Source organism: Bidens hawaiensis, unplaced genomic scaffold, assembly GCF_021521415.1.
Source record: "Bidens hawaiensis isolate Kalapana, Puna unplaced genomic scaffold, B.hawaiensis_p1.1 tig00044727_1, whole genome shotgun sequence".
Classification (NCBI taxonomy): Eukaryota; Viridiplantae; Streptophyta; class Magnoliopsida; order Asterales; family Asteraceae; genus Bidens; species Bidens hawaiensis.
Genome location: NW_027505904.1, coordinates 71,496 through 83,293, shown reverse-complemented (window position 1 = coordinate 83,293; position 11,798 = coordinate 71,496). Strand labels below are relative to the sequence as shown.

The following is an 11,798-nucleotide window of genomic DNA, read 5'->3' as shown; positions in this document are numbered from 1 at the left end:
TTGTGACAATCAATCCGGCCACATGCAAAGTTGTCTTTCTATTCTATGTAATCACAATCAATCCGGCCACAAACAATACACAAAGTAATACTTTATTGTAATCGTTTTACAGTAAATTATATATATGCGATATATTTTATAAAAATAAAAAGTTCTATGTATAAAAATACGATTGAAAATTTGCGGGTATTTATATAATTTTCATGATACAATGATGAGTTTAATTTTATTGATAATTTGACACAAAAAAATAAGTATCTCTTTGATTAACGAATAATCTAAGGGGTTAAGTGCATTGTTGAATTCAGAAAGAAGTCACATTTATTTAAATCTCAATAAAGTTGACTAATGATTGATGAGATCCAATTGGAACTTGTAAATAAAAAATAAATAATTTAGTTTTCAAACTATAATATTTATGTATGCGTCATGTATGTCGCTATGGTAGCCAACGATGGAGACCGATATTTAAGGTTGGACAAGGTGAAATTACATAAATGGTGTGTTTAACTATTAAAAGTTGATAGTATAAATAGTATACTTAACTGTCATATTTGACTATACTAGTCGATGACCAGTACCATGTAGTGGGGCATAATATTTGAAGATTGTTAGCGAGCCAAAGCTAACTCTACTCAAACTTTACACCAAGCCGACTCAGATCAGCTCCAAATTAAAGTTGAAATCTTAAAGTTGAGTTCGTATTCATTATTTTGATATTTATATAATTTGAATACTATTAATCATATTTTTGTAAAACATAAAAAAGAAAAAAAAAGTTGAGTAGTATTCAGAAATACATGATGGCTCAAAGTTTTACATTAAATAGTAGAATATATTGATAAGTATGTAATTATATGATATCCTGAGAAATTTTTTTAATTGTGACAAATTTATTATGTTTTTTATCACATATATAAAGGGTTAGATATGTAACTAATAGGAACATCAAATTGTAAACATTTAGCATTTAAAAAACTTGTACATTCATGCAGTAATAACTTGTATATTTCAAACCGTCCATCTGATTTGAAAGAAATTTATATTGAAACGTCGAAAAAGATAAGCTCGTTTAAATGGGTATGCTCGGATTTTTTTAATCATATTTTCGTAAAACATATAAGATTAAAATATAAAAAGGATAAAGTTGAGTTAAAAGTGGCTAACATGAGGAATCAAAGTTGTAACTATTTCTTAAATTAACAAAATTTGTGTAATATTGAGGTACCATAATTGTAATTATATTTGTTGAAATCAAATAAACGTAGGTGGATTGTGTTTAATAGACCACTTTGCCCCTTATACACATGTACATTATGCATTGAAATTTGTTAATCTCTTAAAACAAACGTCTTAATTTGCCCTTTAGTTATGTATTATATATAGTATAGATATATTGGTTTACCTAAAAATAATAAAATAATTGATACGTTATTACCACGTAATTACGGGCTCTTACTCATTTTTTTCCAGTAAGTGTCATGGTTTTACTAGAAATCTAATTTTAAAAAACAAAATGTGTGCGCGTAATTGGTGAGCCACCCTCAATCTTTGCTAGATTCACCCCTATGAAGACTCGCCTAATTTAGATGGCGTTACTCCCTTGTTTGAAATACGGGTCGTCGTATTGTTACAAGAACACACAATTCTACCACCGTTTTTGTTCTTATAGCTTTTCTTTGTATGCAAATGAATTCATCCGATTAGGTTAACCCGACATAAATCGGTTTCTATTATCAGTTATTGTAATTCCTCAAATTCAGTAAACTGTTTTTTTCTAACGATATTCATTTAGGTGTTGTTTGTTTTTGAAGACAAAAATTGTCTGCAATTTAATTTCATCTGATTTAATGTCTGCAACTGAAGATGTGGTCTGAAGGTCTGCAATATGAAAATATAATACAGTTTGTTTTATAAACTGGATATCGTCCGCATAAGCTGAAAATTAGTTACCTATCATATATATTACAGTAGATAAAAGTCATTTAACGTTTGTAGACTGCTAAAATAATTGGTAGTGGTGTACGAACTATGGAAATGGGTGGTGGTAGACGATTGTGGTAGAGGTGAACGGTGGGTGGTGGTGATGGACGGTTGTGGTGGTGGGGTGATGGTGGCCGACAATGGGTGGTGGTGGTGATGAACGGTGGTGGTGGGTGGTGGACTATGGTGGTGGTGGATGGTTGTGGCGGGTGGTGGTGGTGGTGGAGGGGTGGTGGTGGTGGCGGCGGAGGGTGGATGGTGGTGGCGGGTGGTGATGGCGACGGACGGTGGGTGGTGTTGGATAGTGGTGGTAATGGACGGTGGTTGTGGCCGACGGGGGTGGTGGTGGTGAGTGGTTGACATGGTGGTGGCGGACGATAGGTGGTGAACCTGGTGGACGGTGGTGGTGGCGGCGGACGGGTGGTGGTGGGTGGTGATGGTGGCGGCGTACGGTGGTGGGTGGCGGCGGACAGTGGATGGTGGTGGTGGTGGTGGTGGCGGTGGCGGACGGTGGGTGGTGGTGGTGTTGGACATTGGGTGTTAGTACTTGGTATGATGTTAAGAAGTGTGAAGATGGTGAAAAAAGCTTATTTTTAAGACCATAAAAGCAGTTTTCAGATATTTTTTTTTAAAACAAACAGTCTTCAAGAGCTTATGTCTGCGCGCCCGCAAACATAGGCTTCTTGCAGACCTTATAAGCAAAAACAAACACAACCTTAGCTTTAAAGTTTAAAGAATAAAAATGAAGTTAAAATATTTAATCACTTAAAACAAAAACTGAAAAAGTTCAATAATATAATGATAAAACCTTAATTAGTAGTTTTCATTTGGAATTTTATGAGTTACTGGATATGTTTTTAGCTAAGCAGTTAATGCGGAAAAATATCGGATATCGGTCCTAAGTACCGATATCTGAGATATCAGTTATTCTAGTGAGATATCGTTAATTTTTTTATCATGTAAAATTCATATATATATATAGCAATTTAAAACTAATAATTCAGTTTAGTCTCATACCATGAACAAATTAACCTTTTGCAAATTACAAAACACTAACAATCTTAGAAAAATAAGAATCGATTAAGACTTAAAACACTAACATTGAACACTAATAGTTGATAATTAAGAGTAATAACACTAAAATCAGGAGTATCGGTGATCTATCGGTCAAAAATTATTCCAATATCGATCAATTCTATTGATTTTATCGGTACTGATATTCTGATTTGTATATCGATAAGGACCGATAACCGATATATCACTGATATATCGGCGATATCGACTGTATAGTTCTTTAGTAGTCATTATTGACCGCTAGTCTTAGAACAATCTTAGAAAAATAGGAATCGATTAAGACTTAAAACACTAACATTGAACACTAATAGTTGATAATTAAGAGTAATAACACTAAAATCAGGAGTATCGGTGATCTATCGGCAAAAATTATTCCAATATCGATCAATTCTATTGATTTTATCGGTACTGATATTCTGATTTATATATCGATAAAGACCGATAACCGATATATCACTGATATATCGGCGATATCGACTGTATAGTTCTTTAGTAATCATTATTGACCGCTAGTCTTGAACATTGTTAAAGTTAAGTTCAACATAATTTGTTAAATCACTGGTTAATTAAAAGCCGGTGTTGACCTGCCCACTTCAACTAAGATTAAATATTATTTATTTATCTTTACATTTATTTTCCATTTTTATTTGAAAAACAAAACATGAAACACTGTATTTATTTAGAAAAATACCTTGTTTTCTAAACAAATTATTAAACACGTTATGTAAAGAGTTTTAAATAATTGTATGTTGGAATGTAAAGATGTTGAATGATATGTGTATTGTGTATAGTACACGAAACAAACATAATATATTTCTCGGTGAAATTCATGTTAGTCTAAAGGTGTTTCGCGTGCTGATAAAATGCCAGGTTGATCGCTAAATAGGTGTTGTTAAAATTGTCTCGCCATGATGTTAGTGGATGTAATATGTTTAAAATAAATATAAATTGAATCGCTGCAAAAAGAGAAAAAGCGATTTTTGGTAAGTCGTACCTTTTAAGCAAAGACATATAGTGTGTAAATGGTTAAATTGAAGCTCAAAAGAACATAAAACTCGTAATTTTCAAACTTGAGATTAGTATAAGCTCGACTTGTTTATTATTTCCAATTCGGGGTGAAACTCATACAATGCTAGCCAATCCGTGCTAAAATTTGAGCTCATAGTCAGCTCACGTGAGCACGGATTTAATATTTTCAGTTTTATACAAGTCTTAAATAAAAATTAACAGCAATCTCAAACTATACAAGTCTCAAATATTAGATTGCACTACCCTTAACTCAAACTCGATTCGGTTTCATGATGCCATCATCGGGTTTAAAAGGGATATTATTGTGAGGTGGATGAACATGATGCAAGAATCTATTAATCATCTCATAACTAGTAAAAGTAATCACAGCTGATGGTGTTGTTCTTAACAAATTAGTTCCACACCCTCTATAAAACCCCCACAAACCTTCTTTTGCATATATTTTCTTTACACAATCGATAACGCCTGTGTAACGCGTTTCTGAGTTTGTCACATGCCCTTGTTCTTGTAGTATCGAACGAATCACCTACCACATGAACATTGTAAAATATAACTTCAATCTAATTTTCAAGGGACGGTTTTAATATGCATTATGTGTAACTAATTACGTTATTTTTAAGCGTTACCATCATATAATCAAATGTTTGTAACAAAAAATATTATTAAATAAATTAGGTGAAAAAATATTATTAAATAAATTAGGGTCCGAATAATATTATGATCCATGATGTGTCAATAGTGTGTGAATAATGTGTTAGTGGTGTGCCGTGTGCTTATAGTCTTGTCCAATAGAAAAATTACTTGTATAGTCTATTTCAAAACTAAAATTCGAATGTCACACCCCGACCAAAGGCGGCAGAACATGCCGGGGTGCAACGATTGCTCATAAGCGCATGACACTATTTAAAGCGACAATATTTAACAAACTCATTTCATTTCACAACATCGAAAATGTCACATAACCAAATATTCATAACTCAAATACAACAAAATATAGCAAATCAAATATTGTTCATTTTTGCTAATATCCTAACGGTATTTGTGACGTTTTCTTCACCGAACTCCATAATCAACCTAGATGCAAACCTGTAACATTTCATAAAATAAAGTTTATCAACACAAAAGTTGGTGAGCAATTCATAAGTTTGAACAATAGATATATAGTATGAAAAGCCACAAAACTAGTATACAAAACCATAAATAATAGCTATAAACTTGGATAAATAGTTATCGCTAACAAGTTAGCGACACCCAACTATAAGGGTTGCCAAATAGTTTAGGATTTTATAGTTATCGTTAATTGCATTACGTTAACGACACCTTGCCATGAGGGGTTGCCAAATGGTCTAGGATTTATAGTTCCACCATCCAAAAGCGATAAACACATAGTCAAATAAGCATAGAACACCAAATCGAGCAATTATTCAAGTAAGGTATACAACAACGTTTGTGGTTTAAGACCCAAGTATAAAACATTTAGTTTAGATAAGTTGAAATGTCACCCCCAAAATAAAAGATAGAAAACGGGGTATGAAGTTACTCACATTCAAGTAATAAACTTGAAAGATTGATTATTTGGAGATTTGCCGGAACGACGAGTTTAACGTATGAAGCCTAAATAAAAGAAAGTCTTGGATTTAGAAAGGTTGTCTAGAAGATCTTTAAATAAAATAATTGTTGCAAAAACTAATCAATTAAAGTTCAAGGTTTAAAATGTAACTATTTAAGAATTTATAATAATAACCCTTTTAAAAAAATGTAAGTTTGCTCAAAACCGGGTTAAAGTATCTAACTTTAATATTTACTTAACCAATGTTAAGTAATAAGGTGGGGAAAATGCTAAAATGCGAGTTCCATTAGGCTAAAGATACTAAAACGGGTTTTTAACGAGTGTTCGGGTTGTCGGTTCGGGTCTTCACAAATGGTCAAACCCAAAGTCAACTTTCCAAAATATTAATTGTTATGAGATAACTCATTAAAACATACTAACACTTAACCAAGTATGTAGATCTATTGTTTAGAACTAACAACGCACGTTAAGCGAGTGTTCGGTTTTGTCGGTCCAAACTATGTTATGAGATCAAGTTGGATCCAACTATTCCAAGTACTTAAGAAAATAATTAAAATCAGTTTGTAAACTATTTTTTAAAGAAATATTCAAGTCTTGATAGCTAAAAACACACTTGTGTGTCTTAAGCGAGTAAAAGTCGGTATAGTTTGGTTTGGTTCGGTCTCCATCTCACAAATAGTTCATAGATGGTTTCTACATGCCCAAATATCATAGAACTTGTATATTGGTTTATAAATGAAGAAAACTTAAATTTTACAACAAAAAAAAAAGTTAACTACAAGTCTTTTAAGCAAAAGTTTCAGTTTAGTTCGGTTTCCATCTCCCAACGAGTTCATAGATGGATTCCATATGCTTAATATCAAAGAACTTGTAAAAATGATTTTTGAAACTCAAATCTAACAACAAACATGTTTAAACAACTATTTTAACAAAACTAGTAAACAAAAGTTCGGTTTCCGGTTTGGACTAGTTTCGGTTAAACCGAGGTTAGTCTTATACAAACCCACACCATGGAACTTGTAAATAAGATGAACAAACTAAAGGGTTAGAAGTTAGTCATAAGTGATATGTATAATAAGTTATGTGTGTGTAAATATATATCAAGAACACGAAGTCCTCCATGAAGCCTTGCCTTATGACATTCGAAACTTAACCAACCAGAGTCGGTGAAGTAACAAATAAAGGAAACAAGGGGTGTGTATTATATATATGTTGTACCACCATATTCAAGAGTTAGTAATGTTAGATGAACAAGTTAGAATGAAAGACTATAGTTAGTTTGACTTGAGAAGTCAAAACTTCAAGAATACATAAGAAATAACAACCTTGAATCTATGGAGTTTTGAGAGAGTTTTTGGAGATGTAGCAAGAGTAAAATGAAGAAGATGGGTGTGTATATATAGGAAAGGAGTGAAGGGTTGGGTATAAAGATTCTTTTATGGTTTGCATAAAAATAAGTATGTTTAAATGGTCAAACAATGCATAATATAAAAAAAATAATATTTTATATATTTTATATATTTTAAATGACAAGATCCAATATTTTATATATTTGAAATGTTCGGATTACAAACGGGTCGGGTTTACATAACAAAAGTGACCCGAAATTGACGAATGTCACACCGAACATCACTAAACATTTTGAGTTAACGAGATTAGTTAAGTCACCTCGTGTGGGTAAGTAGGCAATGAAGCAAGTATTTTGGACGCCGATGAAGCAATAGCAAGTTGCCCGGGGCTTAGATCTTTTGTAGTTTTATGATCTGCCAACTTGAAATGTACACGATCAACATTACAACTTTCAATGCACGATGTATAACTTTCAATGCGGTAACGTATTACTTACCCCTTTCAGCCAAGTAGCATTTGATCTTTTCATAGGCTGGAAATTGGATTGCAACATGAGTAGTACCAGCAAGAGAAGGCAAGAGTCCACTGTTGTAAAATATAAACCACAAATTGGTATTAAAGTAAACGAAAAAAAAATATATTTTGATACGGAAAATGACTAAAATGTTCATTAGAACAGTTAATGTTAAGATTTCAATAAATGTCCATTTGACCAGCTTTTTCTCATAATGTTCACCCACAATGTGGTTGCCCTGCACAGTTTTTAATTAATACATGACATGATTTTTAACCAACCTGATCCTGTCACTTGGCCAAAAATATCTTCCGATACCAAATATAGTATCGTCCGATACCAAAAAATTGTCATCGGAAGCCAAAAAAATATCGTCAAAAGCCAAAAAAATCTTGTCGGAAGCCAAAAAATCTCATCCGAAGCCAAAAAAATCTCGTCGGATGCTTAAAAGTCCCGTCATTATGACGCGTGACAAAATCTTGTTGGTTGAAAATCTTGTAAGCTAATAATTATAAGTCGTGTGAGTCGACAAAATTGAGGATGGGCATTACGGGAAAAACTAGTTAAATTAACATTTTGTTTACTTTAACTGGTCAAATGGATATTTTGTTTTTTTTTTCTAGTTTATAATAGAAGTACAACTCATAAAGCTTACCTGTACAACCCTATAAAGCCTTCCTTACGAATTATATGCCTAAATGCAGAAGATATGCTTGTATACTGCACTACACCAACTCTCTCCTTTTGTGTCTACAAGAGAAAAAAAAATATTAATTATAACAAAAAAACTTCATTTTTTTTATAACTTTACATACTTAAAAAACAAGAGGAAGAAAAACACATACTTGGAGTCTTGTTTTGACAACCCACATTGGATTTGTGGTGATTGCGGTGGCCGCTCCAGCCAGTGGCGGATCCAGAAATTTTTTTTAGGTGGTGCACTACTTTTAGACTCGGATGTAAAAAATTCCGGGTCGGTTCGAGATTTGGGTCAATTCGATAGTTCAAGCAAAGCTCATTAGATAATAAAAATGCGATAAAACTAGCAATCTAACAAATTAAAACTAACTATCTAACAAATTAAAACTAAATTTTAACAATTAACAACATCAAAACAATTAACATTTAACAAATGAATCTAAAACCCTAAAATTGATATAAAAATTAGAAAGAAGCAAACTGCCATTGTCTAGTGTTTATGGAACAATAACCAGATAAAAAAGATCAAGATTATGATTAGAAAGTTTGCAGTAAATATTAACAGTTTGATTAAGGTTTCTGCTAACAGTATGAAGTCTTAGGTCCATTATGTTGGTGTTTTCTTCTATAGTTTATTTATTTATTTTTTGCTTCTTCCTGTAAGTTATATTTAGAACTTTTTTGTTTTAAGGAAGAATTCGTGTGAGTTAAAAATGTATAAGAGGATAATAATAACTCCAAATTTGCATAAGCCTACAATCAAGTATAGAATGCGTTGATATCTATGCAGTTTGATTGGGATCCTTAGACCTTAGAAAAGACTAAATGGGAAGTTTCATGAGTCTTTTGGTTCCATGATTATCATGCTAACAGGCTTCAGTCATTGATTATTTTCATGATGTCAAATAGCATACCGTATAGGAAGACAACAACCGAGTAGGTCTACAATAAAGCCCGTGAGAACCACAAATACTGCAATAATTAATCTAAAGTCTAAACCATTCATTTAAAATTAAAATTAAAATTAAATGAAAGGGTATAATTGTAAAACATTAAATGATTTCTGTATTGTTACTTAAATGAAATGGTATAATTGCAAAACACTAGACAGGGCTGAATTAGAAAAAACAAAAAGTTCTAAAATTAGTAAGGTGCACGAAATCGAACCTGCAACCTCCAATTTACAAAGATTAGAACTTACCAACAAAGCCAGCGCACGTTTTTGTATTTTGGATGGTTCCTTTCTAATTTATAAGTTTGTTCACTATAATAATTTCTATATATCAATACACTATTATTTCGAAACTCGGGTGGTTCCGGGGAACCACCCATTTGTATACTGGATCCGCCCTTGGCTCCAGCAACTGAAGCAGCTACTACGTTCGCCCCAAGTGTAAGATGCCCATTGTCGCCGACTGCAATTGTTTTTAAAAAGTTAAAACAATATATCGAGTTAATAGTTTAGACTGAAACATTATCTTTCAGGGTGATTCGGGTGGTTTTAATGAAAATTTGGGCCGAACTGCTAACTACAGTTTTAGAAAACAACAACCCAAATGACTTCCCAGTCAGACAGTTTAATCGTTTGAACCAACTTTATTTTATCAAATTGTTTTTTTTATTAAAAGTTTTAAAATAATAAAAGATTGTGCATGAATATAATACATATTCACAACTACATAATCCAAAAAAACTTTATATAAATTATAAATGTTAAACGACGGGCGCGGTTTACAAAGCCGACATATAATTAAATCCGACCATCAAAAAAAACGTATGCATCTCAATCTAGCTGAACATGCCAACTTATTTGTTTAAATGGTTCAATCAGGTTCAACGGTTTATAAAAACCCCTAATTACATTACTAGCGAGACGTCATAAAGTAATTATAGTAACTAGTAACCAACCATGTGACTCAAGAAGCTCTTTGAGTTGCCCATAAACAGTAAAATAGACCTATATAAAAAAATATTTATACCAAGATTAAAATTTATATATAAAAATCGGAAATATAATAATAATAATAATAATACTCACAGCCCTGTTTGGAAGTAATGCAGCTAATGTTGGTGAAAGGCCACAACGTAGTCCCCTTGGTCCATCATTTCTTATAATGGCTTGTAGGCTTGTGACAATAACACTGCCTAATCAATGTCAAATAATAAAAATTCGTATAATTGTCCCAAAGATTTCATAAAAAATGTATATAACCTTTGTTAACGAGTCGCCATCAGACATAATTTCGCCTAATAATGACACACGTCATGATCTGATTCGTCCAAAATTCGTATATTGTCTAAATTTTCGTTGAATTTTTTTTATTGAGAGTAAAAAAGTTAGTGTTTATAGTTAACATCGGTTTAGTCAATGTTCATTTTGATAATTTTTCATTTGTGTCACGTAGTCATGTAATAGTAATCAAGTTTTAAAACTTGCATATATTACACATTGGCATGAAATTACCTTTTACATCGGGCCGGCCCAAAACTTGCATTTTTGTCTTAATCACGTCCAATGGGCTCATGAGTGTGGCAGCAATGGCCCCTACATCAGATTATAAAAAACCTAAATTGTGTCCGTAGGCTATAAACAGTAATATATACAAATAAAATTACACGGTAATATACTAATATGATCTCAGTTGACGGTTTTAAAAAAATGAGAAGCACACAAAAGCGACAAGGTATAAAACGGAAGCACAAAGGTGTTAAATGAGTCATGTTTGCAAGTTGGTAGGCCTAACATCTTACGAAACCGAAATTTTGACACGAATTTGAAAATCATGTTAGATAAATGAACCCAAACATGACATGACTTTTCACAAGATAAATCAAACACGAAAATCATGTTAGCCACATGGACCCGACAAAACATGAGTTTTCATAGGCATGCACGAATACACCAGTTCTTGAAATGTTTGCAAATTTACAAAGAATACAAATATGTATAAACAATTTCATTTTAAGTTTTACACTATAAAATCTATCTTTGTGTTTGAGTCATCTTTAATCCTTTTGGTATAAAGTACTCAGTTAACTTTATGACGTAAAATACAAAAGAATGTATACCTGCAAAGGCACCGGAAACAACATCGTAGATGACATCCCTACCGTTTCGTGGCTCTCCAGTGGCCATACTCCTACAAGACTGAATTTTTTTCTAAATAGATTTAATCCAAAACTCGAATAAACAAGCATTTATTAAAGTTGCAAGCCAAGTTTGCGTATTCAAATTGTTTGATCTAAATTTGGAATGTTTCAACTTTTATTATTAAGTCCAATTGCCCCATGTTATGTTTTGACGATCCATTTGAAATATTATAACCTCTAATTGTACACCCTTTGGGGATTATTTAATTCCTATAACAATTTCATTTTTAATCATAATAAAAAAATCTAATCATGTTGTCAAGCTTCTAGTGTCGTGTGTTACATATATGTCAAATATGAATTACGTGTATACCTTTTATTCGCGTATTAGACTTTAATTTCATAAGTTCATAAATAAGTGTATATATGTGCTGCGCGACTACTCGACTAGAAGTCACGTATTATCCATTTGCTTGATCAGAAACCATC

The 11,798-nt window shown here is 32.4% G+C and overlaps 1 protein-coding gene across 1 annotated transcript; it reads right to left on the bottom strand.

Moving 5' to 3' along the window:
- Positions 1-4,336: 4,336 nt before the first annotated feature.
- Positions 4,337-11,355, bottom strand: LOC143615857 (nicotinamide adenine dinucleotide transporter 2, mitochondrial-like). The gene is made up of 10 exons (XM_077088866.1): positions 11,289-11,355; positions 10,684-10,764; positions 10,258-10,364; positions 10,128-10,176; positions 9,560-9,634; positions 8,366-8,418; positions 8,176-8,270; positions 7,503-7,591; positions 7,325-7,419; positions 4,337-4,612 (listed from the first exon to the last, which is right to left on the bottom strand). The coding sequence occupies exons 1-10, from the start codon at positions 11,353-11,355 to the stop codon at positions 4,337-4,339; spliced, it is 987 nt and encodes a 328-aa protein (XP_076944981.1).
- Positions 11,356-11,798: the final 443 nt, after the last annotated feature.